Source organism: Rhinolophus sinicus, chromosome 1, assembly GCF_057876585.1.
Source record: "Rhinolophus sinicus isolate RSI-liver-muscle chromosome 1, RSI-T2T, whole genome shotgun sequence".
NCBI classification, from domain to species: Eukaryota; Metazoa; Chordata; class Mammalia; order Chiroptera; family Rhinolophidae; genus Rhinolophus; species Rhinolophus sinicus.
Window position 1 is genome coordinate 121593154 of NC_142501.1, and position 23815 is coordinate 121616968.

The window sequence follows — 23815 nt, forward strand, 5'->3', positions numbered from 1 at the left end:
TTGAGGTGACAATACAAGTGTTTGAGGTGACAATACTTGTGTTTGAGGTGACAAGACTTGTGTTTGAGGTCACAATACTAGTGTTTGAGGTAATAATACTTGTGTATGAGGTAACAATACTTGTGTTGCTCATGGTGATATCTCTTCCCCATGGTGAATTACCTTCATCAGACTGCAACGGCTGCTTTTTCTCATTTTCCATCATGTAATAAGTTCTTACTGGCTCTCCACTGTGCTGGAAGAAAATAATCTGTTGAGATTATGCACGAAAGTTTTAAAAGCAAAACCCAATACCATATGCAGTGTGAACACAAATTTTGCATTTGAGATTTTAGAATCAGAATTTTAAAGCCACAGGGATCCTTAAGAAATCAAGCCTGCTGAAGCCCTCTCTTTTACAGAGGACAAAAGTAAGGGCAAGAGAAATTAATTATTTGTCTTATTTACAAAGTTATTCAATGGAGCACTAGGACCAGAATTTAAGTAAAGTCCAACATTCATATATTCATGTAAGTGTTGTTATGCCAGGGACTGTGCTTGGTGTTAGAGATGCAATGGTGAGTAAAACATACTTAGTGCTAAGATAAGGTAGAAAATAACAAACCCATCATTCAAGACTTGATGGAAGAACTCTTTAATGGATTGTTTGGCAAGCTAGATACATTATTACTTTTGATTGAATGCATTTTTCCTTTCACCTATAGGTATAATACAAAATTCATGTCAAGTTTTAAGTCCTGCATTTTATCACAGCAAAGTACTCTTGTCAATAGCTCCAAAATGTGACTCAGGAATAAAAATAAATTGTTCTTCTTGGATAGCTATCATGTTTCAAAATTCCCTATCATCCTTTTTAAAAAAAAAAAAAAAAAAGTTAAATGTTATATTTTAATGCATGTTTTCACTTTGGGGCACCTCAAAAAGGGAGTATCTGTATAGTTGCTAATCCCTTTTACTTACTGAGCATTTCATTTTATGTTGTCTACTTTTTGTTTAGTACTAGATCCATGCGCTGACCAGAATGAGACCAACATGAGGATCACATTACTTACAGCTAGACCCCCTACTTCCAGGTCTGGCTCTTCCACATCCTCTAGGACAAATTACTTAATCCTTCTCTAACTCTCCATAGTTAAAAACAGAAAAACTGAATTATCAGAAGTTAATAAAAGAAAAGCAACTTACAAATAGCAAAGGCCCTTACAAACACAAGAGTTTTTAACTATCAAATAAAGGTACACCGTTCCAGGAAAAGCACCTGATATGAAAGAATCTTCTCATTTGAAAGGTAAAACTCTATACCACCAATATGTTTTTTAAGGCCAGAAGGACCTACTAGAGCATAGCAGCCAAAAGATAAGAGCTAATTTGTGTGTTATAATACAGAAGGTTTTGATCTTTTTAGAGTTTGATGTTTATGTGTATTTCCATAGAAAATGCAGTCCCTAGGATAATTCAGGTCTCAGGGACACAGCCCCTGGCCAAGGAAACCGGCTATACTGCTATCGTGAGTCATATAGTACTTTGTCTTCAGTGCTCTGAAGGTCACATGAGACAAGAATCTCTTCAGTTCTGACAAATATGTCATACTTATTTCACTTTTTTCTCCTTTTTGTTTCTTTACAGTGATAGAAAATGTGTTTTTCCACAACATGATGACTGACTTGCAAATAAAAATCCGTATGAACAACTGAAATAGTAGACTGAGATTCAGTTCCGGGTTGAGAAAACTTACAGACATAAACTGAATTTTTCCATTTTAAAACGTAATTCAAGATTTCTTATTATAAAACATTCACCCTAAATGGTTAGGTGAGAGGGGGATTAGTTCATCTGACTTGTTTCTCTGCCTTGGCAATCTTTCACCTACTCATTTTCAGTTGCCTGGTTTTGTGTTGGTGGGTTGGTTGGTATTTGTTTGTTTTTTAATGACTATCCCCCAGAACGTTCTCAGTTGAATTCTTGGTTATTTTCCTTTTGCTTCATATAGTTCCTCATCCTTAGGCATCTGTCCAAAAGAGAACTTTACTAATAGATGAGGGGGAGGAATCATTTCTTAAAACAAGAAATGTAAGCTCTCTGGGGCAATTTGTCTTCTTTACAAAAGAGAAGAGTTCTGCTTAATATTAGCCCAATCTATTTTTACAATTTACAGCCATCACACCTATCTTCTTCTTTTCAATGGCTATTTCATTACTGTTTGTTAGTTAGAAATCAAAAGAATACAAAGCAACTTGAATAATTGTCAACCTTACCAATTGTGCCATTAAAATAAGATTTAATGGGGTGTTTTTCTGTATTTTTATTCCCGCTTTCACAGATATAGCTCTTACTCACAAATGAGAGCCACATTCCTAGAGTGATATTAGAGGAGGAGGAGAACAATAAACTGCAAATAACTTTCAACACAACAAATTCCATGTTGGGTGTGGTTGCGATGGCAAGATTAAAAATATGTACTCTTCTAAATATATTGGCAGGGGGCGGGGGAAAGTATTCTTACAGAATCTACATTAACAAAAGCACCCAGTAAACTGAAAGACTTTGGTTTAATTTGCTACTTACTTGAGGTTATTAGTTCAGTTTCAATAATAACGAAGCTAATACCATAATCACTTCCACCAGAAAGAAGCTCAAGATTTGAGTGGCCTCTAGGTGACTTGTAACCAGAATCAAAGGGTCAGGCACTATCAGACAGCTTGGCTGTCTCAAATAGTATCTCTTTTCTAGAGTTTTGTGTGAGATGTCAGGAAAAATTGTGAAAGATTGAAACTGGAGGAAAAAAATTACACACATATATATATATATATATATATATATATATATAAGTAATTGATGTCTTATCTGGTGTTACCTTCTGGCCAATTTGGCCTTTCACTGTCTTTGAACTATTTTACAACTCCATAAATTGTTGAAAACTGATAACAATGCTAATGACACCTTATCTACATAAATGCAAATAAGTAGTATCCTGGGGGAAAGCAGTGACTGTTGCCCTGTTGATAGACCCTTTCTGTGTCTATTTGTAAATGTATTTCAGCGCTCCTTATCACTCATTTATGTGTAGTTCTTCAAATTCACCTTTGAACCAATTGTAACATCTTATTGGTGCCCTCATTAATTAATGAGTTAAAATCTTTGAAATGTGTTCATTTTGTTTTATGAAAATCATGAATTTATCATTTTTTTAAAAATCCTTTAACAGATGCAAATAATTTAATCACCCTCATTTCTTTCCTTTAACATTCAACAAAAATAGAAAAGAAGAACGCATTATTAATTAAATAAAGCCCAATTTTCTCAATTGTGAAATATAGCTATAACAATTCTTGGTGTTTATTGAAATTAGGTTTCTGTTTTGTTTTGTTTTCAGGTCTGATCTCATTGGACTATTGGCAAATGCCCACATGTGCTTGTGCATATGTGCATTCACACAACACACACACGTACACACAACACACACACACTCAAGCAGAGTTAATTCACCACAGATGCCAGCGCCCTCTTGAAAAGCATACAAGGAAGGCTTCAGTAAATGCAAAGATTTAATTACTTCTCACATCTGGAAAAACTTGAATATGCGAGTGGATTTATTGAAGAAGCTCTTTGCTTGGCTGTCAACACCATATCAAGAGCCAGAGAGAGAGCGGGCTTGATCAGGACTGGCAATCCTTTAACCCTTCAGAGAGGGATATTCCACTAATTAATTTATAACATGTCCTGCTTACATGACTTAGGAATTTTATGAAAACACAGAAAAGTAAATAATTCCCTAGCAATTGATAAAGAAAAGCTGTTTTTATCATGTTCCCAGTGGATAAAATCATACATTATTTAGAAATAATGAGTCCCTATACTCAAGTTAAAAAGGAAAGGCTTTGGGGGTTGTAGAGCTTATTGAAAACAGCCATTAGAACAATAACTTATGTAAATACATGCAAAACTAAATAACTCAGCTCTTTATGGAGAAAGTCTAATAATGTTTCTGAAGGGGAAGTAAGGGAGTTATATGAGCTCATAGCAAAATTTAGCAAAAACTAAGGAATGAGCAGATCTCCCCCTAGAGAGGATATTAAAGCTGGAATTAGGTAAGGTGATGGGGTATAGGGAAGGCATCCAAAGAGCATTTGTAAGAAACCAGAGACAAGAGTTGAAAGAGCCCAAAGTTCAATGTCACCAGTGCATACAATGGAGAGAGATGAGGACAGCAGAGCATCTAACAAATGATGACCTCAGGGAGACCCTGATGAAGTGGATTTGAACCATGGACCCTTTACAAATAACACAGTTCCTGTCAATTAAATATGGAAACAACAACTTTAGACCTACTCTATTCTCTTCATATGCCCTGAATTTAATTTTTACCCCTTCATTTTATTATTAGCCAATTGAAATACCCCTCATGTATCTGGACTTTATGAAAACTCATAGTGAAGAAATTATTCCCGGGTGTATGAGTCTAATGAAGAAAAATATTCAAAGGAAATTCATTTGTTTTATGCACATCCAGAAATAAATGGAATTTGCGATAAACTTATAATACAAATTTCACATTTGTATCTTTCTACAATTACAATCTTATTGAAATGCACTTATTTTTTCTGCTTTTTATGAAATAAGTGATTCTAATATTTCTACTTGAATCTTAAGTATCCAATTACTATACCTATGTGGGTTTTTTTGTTTGTTTTGTTTTGTTTTTTAAACAGGACTTTATTGGAGAACAGTGTGTACTTCCAGGCCTTTTTTCCAAGTCAAGTTGTTGTCCTTTCAATCTTAGTTGTGGAGGGTGCCGTTCAGCTTCAAGTTGTTGTCCTTTCAGTCTTAGTTGTGGAGGGCGCAGCTCAGCTCCAGGTCCAGTTGCCGTTGCTAGTTGCAGGGGGCACAGCCCACCATCCCTTGGGGAAGTCGAACCAGCAACCTTGGGGTTGAGAGCCCACTGGTCCATGTGGGAATCGAACCGGCAGCCTTCGGAGTTAGGAGCACGGAGGTCCAACCGCCTGAGCCACCGGGCCAGCCCTATACCTATGTTTACTAAGGATTTCTTTTACCCTGAAATCATGATTTCATCCTAGTTTAAGCCAAAGGAAGCAACACAACTGATGCTCACAAGTTCACAACTTTTGAAGCACTAATTCCTGAGTCTTATTCCAGTTGTCTCCGTATTTTTTATGTGTAACTTAAAATATAAGATAATATCAAAATAAGATCATAATTAAAGTAAATGTTATTAAAACAGCTATAAAGTTAGTAATGTTTTAAAATAATTGGTACCCTTTGAATAATGAGAACTAGTTTAACATATTGGTAGTAATTGCTCTCTGAGGACTCTATTTTCTTTATTATTTAATTTGTGTGTGTGTCTATCTTCATTCATTTCACAACTATTTCTTGCGAGCACTTCATGGGTCAGGAGCTATTTTAATATCTTCAGATAAGCCATGAACAAAACCAACAAAGATCCCTACCCATCTCTCCTATTCAATCATATATTTATTCATCACATATTTATTGGGCATCTACTTTATGCCATGCACTGTAATATGCTTTTGTCGTATATTTCCAATACCGAATATGAGGTCTGACAATTAAGATTGCAAACTTGTTGCAACAATGTTGCTAACCTTTTTTGATATCAGAGGGATTATTCATTATAAATTGTTACCAAATGGACAGTTAACCAAGTTTACCATTTGGAAGTGCTGAAAAAGCTGGATGAAGAAGTTAGATGACCTGAACTTTTCGCCAACAATTCATGGCTCTTGCATCACGACAATGTACCAACTCACACGGCACTGTCTGTGAGGGAGTTGTTAGCCAGTAAACAAATAACAGTATTGGAACACCCTCCCTACTCACCTGATCTGGCCCCCAATGACTTCTTTCTTTACCAGAAGATAAAGGAAATATTGAAAGGAGACATTTTTTTGATGACATTCAGTACATCAAGGGTAATATGAGGACAGCTCTGATGGTCATTCCAGAAAAAGAGTTCCAAAACTGCTTTGAAGGGCGGGCTAGGCACTGGTGTCAGTGCATAGCTTCCCAAGGGGAGCACTTAGAAAGTGTCCGTAGTGATATTCAGCATGAGGTATGTAGCACTTTTTCTAGGATGAGTTCGCGAACTTAATTGTCAGACCTTGTATACATGTGATAGTCGATATTCACTATTATATTAAGTTAAAAACATGTATCTTCTTAGACTATGATAAAATCTGCTGGACTTACAAAAGCTACATTTTCAAGAAAGTAATAGCGTGTTTTAAAGAATTTTTATCAATGCTCAAATAATTTTGTAGATATCAATTTTCTATCCTATTTTATACAGTAGCTGTAGCTATACATGGTTGTTTCCTCCATCCATCTTTTCTTTTCTCAAATTGCATATGTAAAATTTTCCTTCATAACCCCAGTATGTTTGGCATATTTTTAATTTGTTCATAAAGTGACATCCCTTGGGCAATGCCCTTCTATGATGTTTTAACTATTTCAGAAATCATTCTCTGGAACAGTTCTGTCCAGGAGAAATATGATGTAAACTACGTATGTAATTTTAAACATTTGTTTGCTACATTCTAAAAAGAAACAAATTAAATAATTTTAATGATATTTATTTTTAGCTCAATATGGTATACAGAATATTACCCTTTTACATGTGAGCAATATAAAAAGTACTGAGGTTTTACATTTTTTCATACTAAGTCTTTGAAATCCAGTGTGTTTGAATTCTACACTCAGAGCACATCTCAATTCAGAGGAGCCATATTGGATAGGGGCTGCCATAGTGGACAGTGCAGCTGTACAGTAATGCTATGAGACTGGAAATTCATTAGCTAGTTTTCATTTTGATCATATATACCTTAAGTGTGAGAAAATGCATTTAAAATTAAACTTTTTAAGAAGAGTATTTCAGAATCCTAATAAGCAAGTAATAAAAACTACAATCTATTTTAGTTTCCAGACCTATTTAAATCAGAGTCTTCTGTATAGGAATGTACATTATTAGAGGTTTATTGTTATATGTAATGAATTAACTCGTTAAATTATGTTTTAATTAATTTTACCTAAGGTGTATTCAAAATGCCATCTTGTTTCATGAATGAGAATGACATATTTAAAGTCCCAGCAGTTTTCAGGATAAACATTCACTCTTTAATTATCTATCTAATAAATAGATAACTATATGAGTAATAGGCATTCACTCTTAATTTCTCTATCTAAATAGCAAAAAGTCCAAATAGTGAAATATCCTCCACTGACACTCCCATTTCTAACTCATATAACCCAATTTAAAACACGCCAGCAATTTGCTCATCAATTTGGCTAGGGTAAATTCTTTTGAAATCATGCTGCAAAGCAATGTCACAGTGAGTTATGAGATTTTAATAAGGAGGCTGATGGATCATTGGAAGAACCTAAGCGTTTTACGGAAATGAGATTTTTCTATGAAAAACTTTAAATTTTCAAGTACTAAACAGAAAATATCTTCAGCAACAAGGGAAAACACAGTATCTTATATTTCTGTTCCACAGACGACTTCGCTTGTTTCTTTGTTGGAGCCAATAAAATGGATACACGCACGTGTATTTTTTTAACTGCTAGGATTTTTAATAATATCCAAATGCAATGAAGTGCTTTGAATCTAAAAATACTGTTACATAAAATGATAGCCAAGATCTTAAATTTTATTTGTGTTATCCCTTATCCAAACTCTGCTGAAATTTTTGGAGAAAGATGAAACTACATAAAAATGGAGACATTCAAAAATGCTTAGAAGCCCCCTCTACTGGTCCATATCAGGTTCTGCATGAGGGCACGAAAGGGTGATCACTGCATGCCAAGCACTGTGCCATGGGCTTCACATACAAAATTCCATTTAATCCTCACAAAATCCATTTCACAGAGACATGGATTTGGAGTGATCACTCGCCCAAGTTCTCACAGTAAGAGATTCAAACCCAGGTCTGTGCTGCTTCAATTTGTGTAGAATCTCCTGAAGCATGGAGCAGCAAAACCCTGACTAACTTATTTCTTTCTGGTAGTGATATTATTATTTTCTATCTTTTTCTATTTCAACTTCAAAAGAATTGTCATTACAGATAGTTATCGAAAGAAATGGTACACCTGATGGTATGGGGACAATTTGGTTCCTATGACCGGCAAAAACAAGACTCCCCAGGAGGTAGGAGCAAGGGTAAAGGCAGATAATAATGAAAGTATTATGAGCATTCTTGACCTGGCAGGCACCTAATTTGAGAAATCTTCCAGTTTTTTATTTAAGCAGTACTTTTTTCTACTGATCACCAAATATCGAGATCATAAAGTTTACATCTGTGGCATCTTAAAAACAATTAAGATTCATATAAGATACCTTACACATAAACGAAGTGAAATGGAAAATAATTTAAGAGGCAGATTTTATTGTATCCAAATACAGCCCACCCTTTCTACATAGCTGCCTTAACACGTTGCGTACGGATCACGAGAATCTTCACGAGGGATTTAAACCCCGCCGTACGCAACGTGTTAACAGAAAAAGAAAAAAAATCTGGAAAGTTTTCTTTTAATTACGTTCAATACATAAATACTTATAATGAGTATTTGTTGAAAATAGTGTTGTAGTAGTGGCTTTTATACTATGCATTCTCTGACTTACATATAAGTAATGAAGATAATTTACAAAAAAAACTGAAGAATGCTATAATTTAGTCTAGAATATTAGGAAAAATTTCATCCCAAAATATAATAGCAATAATAACTGTGTCTTATATACACTTTGAGCTGAAAATAAGAATTTCATTTTAAAAAATAGATAATTTTTCAATGTATGTACTCTAGCCATTTCTTGGATTCTAACCATTTTTAAACCCCAGAGTAGCTAGGACTTCTAAGGTTTTCTATGACTACTGTCCCAAACTTTTTAAAGAGCAATCATACTCTGAGGGTCTTTTTTATGTCAATTTTTTTTCTTAAAAGCAATTTCACTGACAGATGTTAATGAAGTAGCCAGGACAACTTTTTTCAAGATTTTAATTAAGCGTTGATATTAGATTATTATACTATCATAATCCTATGAAATACTTTTTCCTACAGAAATATCACTGCATGTGCATTTGATCAAGGCTATACTTGGTTCTTTAAGATTTAAAATCATTATACATGTTATTTCCTGTGGCACTTTGTTAGGTATTTATGTTACTCTCTCGTACAAACAGTCATGAGTTAGAGAAACCTCAGATTTTAATTTGATCAGGTTAAATAGCTAAATTGTATAATCCTTTCTTAAATAAAGTATTCATATGTGTGGGTTTTTAAAAACGTATTATGATAGCTTTAGATTTGCTAAACAAACTTTATAAGATCTTTTTTAGAGAGTACCTGATTGCCAATTAAGTGTGACCACCTAAAATACAAAAATTCCTGTAAAGGGGTAAATTATCTGTATTATAAAATCTAATCTTCTGAGAGAGAGTTTCAGAAAACTTTATTATAAAGAAAATTACACACAGTTTTATGCTTTAACCAGTTCCTTAATTCATCTTTTTATTATACTTTAAGTTCAGTATTTTGTTAACTTTTTTTCTCCTTTTCCAAAACACAGCAATGGTGAACATCCTGTTTAAACAAACTACCTTTGTTTAAACATTCAAAGGTTTAAATGTTTATGATCTAAGGACTAAATATTTCTCAAACATCATCAAAAATACATCTTTTAAAATATATTGCAGGCTTCCATAATGTTTGTATTTCAGAGACAGGACCAGTGATGTATTTGGGGGTCATGATTTGACAAAAATTATAACTGACTCATGAACTACTACGTTATAATGGGGTTTCTGCTCAAGTTCTCTACGTTATACTCAAAAACAAGAACATGTGCATGAGATTATATTCCACAATTAATTGACAGCAGAACTTTATTCTATTTTCCGGTCTGGCAAAAACTCTACAACTGACCAAACAAGAATGACCAAGGACAGAAGAGACTTGAAGCCTGTTAGGTCCTCTGAATAAACCATAGTCACAGAACTGTCATTTGGAAAAGGGCAACCCTGGAAGAGCCACATCTGACATGCAGAGTGGAAAGAGCACCACACAATGAAGAGTCCTAAGATCTGGGTTCGAAACTTCACTCTGTCACTGACCCACTACGTGGTAGCAGGTGGGTCATTTGAAGTTGTTGGTCCTTTATTTTCTCATCTGTAAAACACAGGCCAGCCTTTCTGGTTCTAAAATTATATGATTACCTGATTACCAAATGTATCTGCTTATCTACTAATCACCGTGGTACAAAGAGTTCAAAAATGAAAACATTATTGACAAAGTCTTTCATCAAATCACTTTTTTTGTTAGTCAGAGATGAATAGAATTAACGTATTTTGAATAGTGGATAGTGGAGTATGTCCTTTCCGTAACCTATCTCATGGTGTACTCAGAATTCTCTGAACAGTAATTATTATCAGGATCCCCACACTGAAGCTCAAAAAGGTACAGTAATTTGCTTAAAAGTGACATCAACAGGACTGGAATCAGTATCTTCTATATGTTCATGTAGCACCTCACCATATATATCCACTGTGTGCACTCAACACTTACAGTTGGATTCTACTTTTAAAAACTCCCTTTGTATTTTGACTACAGGTAAGAACCTAACCAGGTATGACTGAATGGCTAATAAAGTATAGAATACTTATAAAGCCCATTCCTATATACATCAAATGTTTTTAACTATTATAAAGACACAGTCTTTAAACAATTATAAGGATATTTTCATAGTCTAATCTAAAGACTATTTAACTCCAGGTACATATATCTAAGAAAGTATAAGTGGATTCCCTATGCACATAAAACAGGAATGTATTCCCAAGGCATGGGAAATTGTCAGTGATGTAACTATGCTGAGTATATTCATGGCTATGTGTTCCAAAATCGATATAAACATAATCAGTGGGAAATTAAATTTTGATAGAGCCAAGATACGGCTTTGAAAAGCTTTTAAGCATTTATCTCTACAGTGATCTCATGGGAAGTTCAAGCTTGCTTTCAAGCAACGACACTGTCCAAAGCTCTAAAAAGCAAATATTTATCATAACATTCAATCTGTTGCAAGAATGTCTTGGCAATTCAATATAAGAAAGTATATAAGAATATAAGAATTTCAATATAAGAAAATAAAGTTTTCATGTCATCACAAATGAAGAAAGAAATTGTTATCTTAAGCAGTACCTTTCCTTATCCCTCAATTTAATTAATATCCTCTCTCAAGGTCAAAATAATAACTTTTATTATTCTTTATACTAATAATATTTTAGTTGTTCTGCAAATATGAATATAACTGTGCAAAAAAATTAAAATCACTTTAAAAACAAACTAGATGACCAACACAACCTTATTTTATATTAGTTCTGTTTTATATTTTCAGTTGAATTATCATCTCCCAAAGGAATGCTTGGAGACTATGGTTTACAAGAAGAGCAAATCAATGGTATTGATATGTTTGAAATACAAATGTATATTGCTCATGCATATATTATTTTCATATAATTCAATATTTGATTCAAAATTCAATATTTGAACTACTGTGAATAAATGACCATTTTAGGCATTGCAATAAATACAAAATAATAAAAACTAGCCTTTCATATTCAAGGAGCTTATAATCTATAAGTACAGATGAAACAAACAGAAAACATACTAAAGTCATCAGAGAATTACAGAGTCAGAAGATGAATAAAATCACAAATATCAAGGAGATTCTAACATCTCATGAATGGCCTTTGAGCTGCAAATTATGAAGATTAGTCAGTTTTTTATAAGTGAGAAAAAGAGGTTAGAAGACACAGCATAAGCAAAGACAGAAGGCTGTACGCTGGCGGCCATGAGAAATAAGTCCAGATTGCAAGGGGAAGGTGAGGAGTACGAATACATAAAAGGCACAATAGAGACAAGCTTTAAATGTCAAGCCAACAATTTTAGCAATAATCCAATCAGAGATGTTGTGTCACAAAGTTTTACGCTGGGGAGTCACTTATAAATACAACATGCAAAGATTACTCTAGCTGCAATGTGGATAGGATATGCTGAAATGGAAGGAAAAAGAATACCAGAAGACTGCAAAATAGTCCAGGCAAGAAATAAAGACCAAGGTCGTGAGAGATGTTAAAGGTAAAGATTGGAGACACACTAAAGATGTAGCTTGAACAACAGACGAGATGTGAAGAATGAGAGGAGAAAGGCCATTTTAAGGTATTTTGAGTTGCTTGGATAGAGAGGGAAATGGGTGCAGGCATGAGTGTGTTGAGTCTAAAATGGAGTTGTTCAGGTGGGATACCAGCTGTCAGATACGCACAGTGGTCAGGTTAGGGCACTGACTCAGCTCAGGGAAAGGGGTCAGAGTTCAGAGAGCCACAGACGAATGGGGAGAAAGTAAACAGAGAACAATTTTCACAGGCATCTCCCAAAGAAAAGCAATTCATCCCCAGAAGACTGCCGATCATTCATGCTGTACACAGAAAAAGGTACTCCTAAAATAAGGTTTTCTGTGAGACAAAAAAAAATTCTCTCTGTTCTGTTTTCTTAACAATTCTCAAAACCTATTTTAATGGAATGCTTCATTAAAAATATTTATGGAGACATCATTATAAAAATTAGGAACTTGAAATACAAAAAATTATTATCTGCCCCAAGGAGCTTTTAAAACTAGATGCTTGTCTGGTTACACAAATGATAAATGTTCATAGTTTACTGGTAATAGCAAAAAGCACAGAAACCAAGTGTTTGATATACTGTATCAGGAATTGTTGAATTTTATCAAATGCTTTTTCAGCATGAGATACCTTTTCTTTATTATTATTTTTTTTTATTATATTAGCTTCAGGTGTACAAAAACAACATAATGATTAAACATTTACACCCCTCACAAAGTGATAACCCCCCCAAGTCTACTACCCCTCTGACGTCGTATATATCTGTTATAAGACCATTGACTATATTCCCTATTCCCTATACTGTACTTTACATCCCGTGACTATGTGTGTGTGTGTGTGTGTGTGTGTGTGTGTGTGTGTGTATATATATAATTATAGTTGATTTAATTATAGTTGACATTCAATATTATTCTACTTGAGCTTCAGGTGTAAAGCACAGTGGTCAGGCATCTGATATAAATGGTGCTGGGAAAACTGGACAGATACATGCAAAAAAATGAAGCTAGACCACCTTCTTATGACACATATAGGAATAAACTCAAAATGGATTGAAGACTTAAATGTAAGACCCGAAACCATAAAACTCTTAGAAGAAAATATAGGAAGCAAACTTGCAGACATTACCCTTAGTAATAGTTTTACTGACATATCCCCTCGGGCAAAGAAAAGATAAACATATGAGACTACATCAAATTAAAAAGTTTTTCACAGCAAAGGAAACTATCAACAAAACAAAAAGACATCCTACTGAATGGATGAAGATATTTGCCAATGATACATGTGGTAAGGGGTTAATACCAAAAATCAAAAAACAAACAAACAAACAAAAAAACTCAACACCAAAAAAACAAACAACCCAATTAAAAAATGGGCAGAGTACATGAAGAGATACTTCTCGGAAGAGGACATACAGATGGCCAACAGACATATGTAAAGATGCTCAGCTTCACTAGCTATAAGGGAAATGAAAATAAAAACTATAATGAGATACCATCTCACTCTGATCAGAACGGCTATCATTAATAAATCAACAACCAACAATCATTCTCTAGGATGTAGAGAAAAGGGAACCCTCCTGCACTTTTTGTGGGATTGCAAATTGGTGCAGCCACTACAGAAAACAGCATGGAAGTTCCTCAAAAAGTTAAAAATAGAACTACCTTATGACCCAGAAATTTCACTCCTGAGTATCTGTCCAAAGAAATCCAAAACCCTAATTCAAAAAAACATTCGCACCCCTATGTTTATTGCAGTGCTATTCACAATAGCTAAGATGGAAACAACCGAAATGCCTATCAATAGACGACTGGGTAAAGAAATTGTGGTACATTTATACAATGGAGTATCGCTCTGCTATTAAGAAAAAATGAAATCTTGCCATTTACAACAACATGGTTGGACCTAGAGAATGTTATGCTCAGTGAAATAAGTCAGATGACTTTTCTTATTTGACTTTCTGATCACTATCAACAGCATATTAGTTTTATTATATTAATAGGTTTTGTAATATTGAATCATTCTCCAGTCAAATACTCGTACTACTTGTTTTTGATAGATTATCTTTTGAATGAATATGATTTTATAGTGTTTGTTTATATAATAACATATAGGTGACAATGCACAAATATGTTCATAACTATAGGCATTTATTTTCATGAACTAGAGTTTTCTTTCAAAGTTTACTTTTCAAAGCTGTTACCTTTTCTGTTCTCTATGCCAATTATGTACCTGTGAAATTATTGTTCACTGAAAATAGGATAGACTCATCAACAGAGCTGTGTATAGCAGACATGTCAATAAACTACCCTGCGTGGATCACACTCAGATCCCAGGCACTTATGACTGGACTAGGAATCACATGAGCTGACTGACTAGCCAGCAACAGCTCGTTAGGCCCAGAGCAGACACTGCACTTGGGGAGAGGAAGTGCATTGGCTGTTGAGTGACCAATCAGAATGTTTTTTATGAATTTGAACCAAGAGACTTTTAACTGTAGATAATCAGATGGTCGTTGAGTGTTGGAACATAAGGCCACATAAACTCCGGGGGGGTGGCTATTTTTCAACCATATGCTGATAAGCAGGCTAAGAAATCCTATATTCAGAGAAAAGTAGAGAAAAGAACCACACAAACCCTAAAACACACAATGAAAGAGATTAGCTTTCTAATGACTTCACAGTTCCCACAAAGTCCAGCCTTACTTGCTGGAACTGTTTTCTATTATATGAGGTTATCCTACATCCTTCCTATAAATCTCCTTTTACTTTAGCCATTCCTTGGAATCAAAATCCCTAAGACAATACAGGGACAGGAGCCTTTTACAAAACCAATTATTTCATAGAATTTTTCAACATTTTCCTTAGTTATTGCATAACTCAGCTTTTTTAATTCCTCTCATGTCAATTTTGGTAGTCTATATATTCCTTTAATATATGCTGACAATACTTGCTCTCAAGATTTATTTTTTATGTATTTTCTCATTAAAAGTTCTTTATAGATCAGGGGTCTAATGAATGGAAATAAATGAATCTATCATCAAAATAATATTTCACCAGCAAAACTTTTTAGACATTTAGATACACAAGGCACCAGGCTTTGAAATTTTTAAGGCTGATATTTTAAACCAGATCTGCAAGCTAACAGAATATCCTTATATCCAGACAGTAAATGAATATTCTATTAAAAACATAAATATTGAAACTCATTTCCAAATGTTATCATAACCTTACCATTTAGTTATAGAGCACAGTAAGACATAAAAGATTGACTTTCTATGACAATTCCTTATTAAGTCATCCCCTATTTCAGAAATAACTAGACTTTTATTTCCTAGGTGAGGATCATAATGAATCTTAATGAATCATCAGGTGATTAACCAACCAGTCATCTAGTTTGACTAGATGTCTTTTCACTAAGTGTCAGAATTCTAGAACTATAGGCCAGAACTGTTGCTTATGGAGTTTCACACTGAAATGTAACTATATGGAAACAACTACAATGGGGAAAGAGGGTGGAAATAGAAATAAACTATCGATTTAAAATATAAAACATTTGAATTTGTCAATTTAAAATACAAAATATTTTTTAAATATAGGACTATCTAGAGTCCAATTATGAAATCTGTCTTAGGCAGTTCTGAAGAAAACAATTTAACTTTCAAATAATCCCTTGATTAAAAGCATCTAACCTTATTTAGGGATAAAATGTGTCCGGACAGAAGCTCCTCAAGGCACTAGGCTGCTTTATACTCCACCACTAGAGTGACAGACCAGTGATGTTTCAAAGAGGATATACAGAGGGTGCCAAAAAAATGTATACACATTTTAAGAAAAGAAAAAACTGTATTAAAATTGTAACACTCAATACTACTGGAAACAAAAGCAAAGATCGGACAATTAAGTTCATGAACTTTCCACCATGCGCTTACATGGTGGAAAGTTTGTGAACTTAACTGTCCAACCTTCGTACAAGTCATGTGTATACGATTTTTGGCACCCTAGTATGTATGCATTTGACACTGCACTGACATGCAGGAAAAATCATTAACATGTCTATCAATATTTTGTTTACTCTTAAAATTTAAGAAAAAAACTTATTAATTTATGGATCTACAGTAGCCCATGTATATAATTTATAATATAAATATACTGGGGAATGAGCTCTGACTTTTATTTACTGACAGGGACTACATGGTGAAAAAATGAGTTCAGTGCACTAAATTATAAACCTCTAATGACAGAAACAATCCTGGTTTAGCCTAATAATCCATGTGTACCTAGAACAGAGCTAAAAAGAGTATAAACTTTTTACAAAGTTAAAAGTCAGCTTATGAATCCAAAGTCTACCATTTGTTCTCTCCCAGCACACAGACACACACAAAATTGCACTTTAAATGCTGCCAGCGAAACACTACCCTCAATAATAGTCACTAATATTGTAATTTCACACTGGCCTGATCATTTCATTCATCTCTCTCTTCACAACATCCTCACCACCATTTCTCCAAGGGAACAAATCCATAATGGCAATAATGTTTTCATCTTTCTTACTGATATGTCTATTGATGTCAGTGGCGGACTGTGCATTGCTGAGCTAGGGTGCAATTGGAAGCAGTTGAGGAAACGTCTATATTATTTTATTTACTTCTATTTGCACATAAAGCTCCAAAGTGTCCACCCTTCAGCCACATTATCACCATATATCTCATCGCTAACTTGGAATCTGGAACAATTTAGATCTGGGAAGAGCCAGAAAAAAATGAAGGTACTCATGCAAATTTTGATATAAACAAACCATGTCTATAAATTGTGTTTTTCTGTCTCACACTGGCCTTCTCCATAATTATTCCATTTTATTTCTAGATACTTTAGAAGCCAAGATCTTAATAATAATATCTAAAGAAAAAATGTTTTTAATTCCCTCTTCTTACAATCCGGTGTAAGTAATTTAATTGTGATCAAAGCAAGGTGTTATTATAAATGAAATTTAATGTGATCACTGAGAAAAGAACAAGCATTTTTGTTAAAATATTAATAAATAACAGAATCCAAAATGATATATATAGAATACATTGAGCATAGTGGTTAAAAGATAGGCAGTAGTATAAACACAAGTTAGAATCCAAACTCCATCATTTACCAGCTCTATGAGGTTGGGCAAGTTATTTAACCTGTCAGAGCCAAGCATTCCTCATTAGTAATATTTAAATAATAAAGACTATGTCCTAGGTGAGTTTTGTGATCATTAAATAAGATAATGTACTTAAGGTACTCGGATCAGTGTAGTTGAATACTTAATAAATGCTTAATATAATTGCCATCCTCTCAAAATTGTTTCCACTTAACAAGATCCTTAAAAAAAAAAATTATGCATTAAAAAATTCTGAAAAGAATTGATATTTCTGGGGTCTGTAGTAAGGTTTTTTCCAAATATCCTAAAATGCATATATTATAATTAAAATAACTAAAATCATGAATTATTTTAAATATTCAAAACTAAGAAAATATTTTGTGGCAAGAGAAGGCATCCAACCTGGGTCTAGATCCTTGCTCGGAGACTAGTCACCTATATTTTCTGAGGAAATCATATCTTTATGAGAAAATCAGGCAATGTATTGGTTGAGCACGTAGGTTCCAGTTCCACTGCTGACTATCTGGGTGATAACTATTTTTGATGAGTCTACAACCTCTGTACAGCCTACTTCCCTGCTTTGCAAAATGAAATAATAAAAGTAACTTATTCATGAGCTATCTCTAAAAATGCTTCCATTTCAAATTTTGTTTTTCATAAACACAGGAATCACGTCACCATGACTTTTGTTTAAAAAAAGATTTTTTTAAACACATATCATAAAGCGTCTATTATTAAAACCATGAGCTACTCAAGCATTAGAACATAGAATGGGATAAACAGTCCAGAGGTAGACCCAAGCGCCTACCTAAGGTGATTCCAGTGAATGAAGTAAAGGAAGACACGCTAATATATAATATTAGAACAACATGGAAACAAATCTAATTAAATTCACTCTTCATACCTCATACCACGATCAATTCCAAATGAGATCTAAATATAAAATATGAAACCACAGAAAGAAACATGGCGGAATTACTTCATAACCTTGGAGTGGGAAACCATTCCTAACATAAAGTCTGGCATCAATCGGAAAAAGAATGACTACATAAAAATAAATTTGACTGCGTAAAAGTGAATAATAACTTACAATTTAAACATAAAAAGAAAACACTGTAAGCAAAATAAAGATAATAGAGGGGAAACTGCAACAGATCTTGAAGGAATAATAGCTCCAGTATATTAGAAACTTCTTAAAACTCAGAAGCAAAGATCAACAAACGAATGTGGACAAAAGATGAACCTATAGTTCAAGAAAAAGAAATTCAAATGGTCCTCAGCATAAGAAAAGATGCTCAACTTCACTAATAATGAGAAACACAAATTAAAACAACATGAGATTCCATTTTCTGATCTTCTGAATTAGCAAAAACTCCAGAAGCTTACAACATGCTCTGTTGGTAAGACCATGTAAAAATTGGCCCTCTTGTATATTACAGTTGGGAACACAAAATTGTTCAGCCCAATGGAGGTGAATTAGCAAAATTGCATATACATTTACTCTTTGACCCGTCGGTTCCTCTTATCAAAATCAACCCCCAAAAGTACTGGTAAAAAAAATATGAGATGATATATGTAAAAGACTATTCATTTACAAGACTAATAATTGCAAAGGACTGGAAATAACCCAAATGTCCATCAACAGAGACTGTTTAAATAAACTATATAGTACACAGGGAACTATCAGATCTGTAACACTGCTATGGAGTGTTCTTCAAGAGATAACGGAAAAAAGCAAAGTACAGAAGAGTGCATACTGAAAGTTACAGTTTTGGCGAGAAAGGGAAGAGTACATGCTATATAGATAGCTATGTGTGTATTCAAAAAGAAATAAAGAAAGGATAAACCAAAACTAATAAGAAGGAAAAAAAATTTTATCAAGAAAGGGACAAAAGAAGAAAGAAATGGAGATAAAGTGAGATCATACACACACTCCCAACATACTTCATTTCATTGTTTTGATTTTGAAAAATCGTGTAAATACTTCATATAATTAAAAGTTATAAATAACTGAAAAAGACAAAAATAAAGCCACCTCTACAATTCAAAATCAAACTGAAATAAATGGACTTAACTGTATCTCAAATTGAGTAGCATAACCACATAGAAAATCATTTTTTCTGGTATTTTGACATGCTGCATTAGTATATTTGGTACTAATAAGGTGGTTATTTTGTAAATACTATATTTTTTCTCTTTCTAAAACAATGTGTGTTGACTAGCTCTGTCCACTGAAAATGTCTAGAAGTAATGACAACCCAGTAAAAATGGATAATTCAAATAGTAAAGAGTATTTCAATCTATTTTCAGGAATGGTCTGAAATAGATAATGACTGAGAAAGTGAATGTATGCCTTTTTCTAATTCAGGAAACAAATGTGGAGATTTCCTCTAAACTGTTAAGGGAATACAAATTAGTCCTGATCTGTGGCAAATTTTTCAGGTCTAAGGTGAAGTTAGAATAAGAAATTCACACGCGCGCACACACACGCACACGCGCGCACACACACGCACATGCGCGTGCCTGCCTGGTTATTCTCCATCTGCCTCCAACTCAGCTCCTGTCTCCCTCTTCTGCCCTGCTCTGCCCCAGGGTAGAGCCCTGAGCACTGCATCTCCAGGGCTTCCTTGCAGGCTTTCTTCTAATGGAATCTGGCCAATGGAAGGCAGGGACAGGAGAGCGGAGGCAGGAGAGGGGAGAGGCAGAGGCATTTCTCCCCGGCACCCTCCCTCCTGGGGTGCCCTGTTTCTGGTAGGAGCTTTGTCTTCACAACCGCAGCACCCAATTCCAGTCCCCATGGACTTAAGCCCAAAGCATGGGGTGGTCCTGACTCCCTGAATCTCTGGGCGCCTCACTCTCTCTAGCCTGTTCTCTTAATCACCCTTACACCTTGGTATACAGTCTCTTTATTTGCTAGCAAGTGGCTTTACTCTGTTTCCTGCTGCACCCTGACCGTACAGAAAAACTCTCTCTCTCTCACACACACACACACACACACACACACACACACGACCCTATATCTATATATCCATATACATACATACACACACTCTCCTATATTCGTATATATACACACACGTATAGAGGATGCCAAAAAAATGTATACACATTTTAAGAAAGGAAAAACTGTATTAAAATTGTACTCAATATATACCAATAACAAAGGATGAATACAAGTCATGTGTATACATTTCTTTGGCACCCCCGGTATACAAACACACACACATAAATACGTGTGTGTCTGTGTGTGTGTATGTGTGTGTCTGTGTGTGGCTGGCAGTAACCCTTATTATAATTTTATGTGAAAATGCACTTTTTTGGAAGGGAAAATAGAGTAGGTAATGGTCCTAATTAGGTTCCCAAAATTGATTTTTTACAATTTTTTGGCTCCAAATCAAATGTCTGGATACCGTATGACAGAGCAAAACCCACAAACACAACAAAGCATGAGGGTCAAGAAGAAAAAGAGCGTGAACCTGGAGAGCCGACAGCCAGGAATGGCATCTCCACTGGGCACCAGCCAGGCTGTGACTTGGGGCCAAACCTGAACATCTGCAGGCCGTGGGGTCCCAAAGAAGGGCCCCGTCTACCACACAGGGCTGTTGCGAAGCTCCAAACATTAAAAACATTAAAAGCTTCGGAAACATTAAAAGCATGAGAAAGATATAATTTACTCTGTTTATCCAGGATGCGTACAGTGATACATCAATAAATCCATGGAGTGTCACTTTACATCCCTCCCTCTCCCCGCCAAAAAGCAAACTCATCCATTTAAGAGCACTCAAGACTGAAACAAACCTTGACAGAAAAATCGAGCCTATTCCCTCTAATCAGCAGGATTTCATCAAAACCATTCTGGACAGATGGGTATTTAGTTCTATTTTTAAAGACCTCCAGGGAAGAAGATTCTACAAACTGCCTTGGCAGCTGATGTGTCAGTGCACTGTAGGGTAACTTATAAATATAAGAACAGTTGAGGAGGGTCTCCAGAATGCAGCCCAGCGTGTGTGTACACTTACGGAGCACTGACAGACAGCGAAGGATTATTCTGAAAATGCTAGCCATCTCTGATTGTTCCTCTTCTTTTTAGTTATAATCGGTCCTTCAGAAAGCAAGTAAATTAAGTGGGCAGGGTGAAGAGAAGACTTTGTGTTAATAAGAAAGATTCTGAATAACATAAAATAAAATGATCATACCAAACACACAGAAATAGAACACTTCATACAGAATAAGGCTGGGGTGGAGGAGAGCCTTTTTCCTCCTGGCACATGGTAGGTGCTCAGCAAACACTTGTGAGGTGAAATGCAGCTGAGTAGTAGAATCTGTCTCTTATCCATATTAATGAGGAATTATTTTCTTGATATACTATTTGAAAGTGACCACAGCACCGCTGATATAATGTCAGTCAAGTACTGGCTCCAAGAACCTCTTATTTAGCAACTCAAGTAGACTTCCGAACTTGGTTCTGGGTGGTGGGAACTCCTCACATCCAGCAGGAATGACAGGAGGGGATAAACTGAAGACAAAAATCCAGCCTGCACTTCCTTCCCTGGCTCTTTGCTAATTCATCTGGCCAGAGGGGCATCTTTTCTAATTCTGCACAAAAGCACGATGTAAGTTTTCCGAACGCCTTGCTTTGCCCCCACCTCTAAGTCTCCAAGATTTGAAGACTTCACTCTCAACATAGGACAATTCTTAGAGACTGAACAGTAAATCCAAAATCACTCCAAATCAATGACTGTCAGCTAGGACACTTTTGCCACCAGGGCATATTTGGCAATGTCTACAGACATTTTTTTATTATTCTGGCTGGGGGTTCATATTGGGTAGGGGGCACAGATGCTGCTAACCTCCTATAATGCACGGGCCAGTGGCCCACAACTAAGAATTATTTGGCCCAAGATGTCAACAGCATCAATATGGAGAAGCCATGTACTGAAGTCCTTTCCGCAACGTCTCTGAGGCCAGGCAAGTTTTATCTGACAGTTTACAGTGACCAAATGGCTCAGGCACCTACACCTTAACTTACTGATCTAACAAATATTTATTAAATGCCGATAGCTCTCTATTAGGCATGCAAACAAAAGGAAAACTCAGAAAATTCAGAAAACCTTATAAGCTAGTGGGAAAAGAAAGTACAAAACAGATGGTACCTTGCTGGGGGAAAAAAAAAGAAAGTATTCAAGCACATAACTGAATACAGTGTTTTGTCATTTCTGATGAGATGGGTGAGAATACGGGCAGATAGCGTCTCCTAGGCTAAGTCTAAAGTCCTTTTCTTTATTTTGTTATATATATATATTATATATATATATTATAATATATATAATATATATAATATAATATATATATTATATATTTTATTATATATATATTATATATATATATATATATATAATTTTTTTTTTTTTTTTTTTAAGGAAGTAATGGACATAAAATGGAGAGCAAAGGAGTGGAGACAATTTAGTTTAGCTCTCTGGAACACTGTAGAACTTTTCCCATAGAAAAAAATTATAAATAGTAGTTCAGTTCCAGGTCATCCCAGAAAAGCTTATATAACCATAATCCAGCTGATGAAATAAAACTAAAGGAGTCCTGAGTACAACAGCCCTGAGCTTTGTGACTCAGAAGAAAGAAGGACAAAGAGATTATCTGCCCCCTCCCCACTTCCACCCTTCTCCTTCCTCCATCCTCCCACTCGACACCAACTCTCCCAAGGGGAAGAGTAATCCTAGAAAATGCTTAACTAGTTCTTTTTTAATTTAAAAGTCATGTACATAAAAACTTAAACTGTACCCCAAAAATTGCAAAAACAAAATCCTACCTCAGACCCAGGCCTCCAGGCTCCTTTCCCAGAGGCAGCCAAAGTTACTGTTTATTACAATTCCTTCAGAAATACTCTCTGCATATACTTATACACACAACTATATGCATATGTCCATGTATAAGTTTTCAAATTTATATACAGAAATGGGAATAGACTACACGGTCTGTTTTGTATGGTTTTTTTTTAACCATATATCTACCTTGTTTCTTTAATGGCTGTAGAATATTCCACCATATGGATATACCATTAGTATTGACATTAGGATGGATCCTAGGAATATCTTGAAAAAGTAGAAGTTTATCTTTCCCCTCTTACAACCCAGCACCCCAAACCCCAAGGTTTCCATGTCCTTAATGAAGAGCTGTCCCAACCCTTCACTTTCTCTCCATCAACTGGTTCTGCTCGATCTGCTTTTCCAAAGTGTCCACCCTCCAAAAGCATGAGTTTGACTCCACCCGACACACTTACCTTCTTTCAGACTGACCGGCCTCACTGACCTTATTTTGAAGAAAGCAATCTGATTCACACTAATTATTATACGAATTACTGACAAGTTCTCAACCTTCATGTTTAGAAAATGAGATGGTTGTTAACTAAGTTGAACCCAATTATTGGAATTCCAGGGAGAACAACAACATTTGGAAAAAAAACG

The 23815-nt window shown here is 35.0% G+C and overlaps 1 protein-coding gene across 3 annotated transcripts in view; it reads right to left on the reverse strand.

Moving 5' to 3' along the window:
• The window catches only part of NEBL (nebulette), a 160798-nt gene that overhangs the window by 109992 nt on the left and 26991 nt on the right, over nucleotides 1–23815 (reverse strand). For 2 of the 3 annotated variants that reach the window (XM_088789082.1, XM_088789088.1), the window contains exon 3: nucleotides 163–235. In XM_088789082.1, coding sequence (XP_088645208.1) covers nucleotides 163–195 — 33 coding nt within the window. In that variant the 5' untranslated portion in view covers nucleotides 196–235. The remainder of the gene's footprint in view (nucleotides 1–162; nucleotides 236–23815) is intronic. The other variant, XM_088789084.1, reaches the window with a different exon arrangement.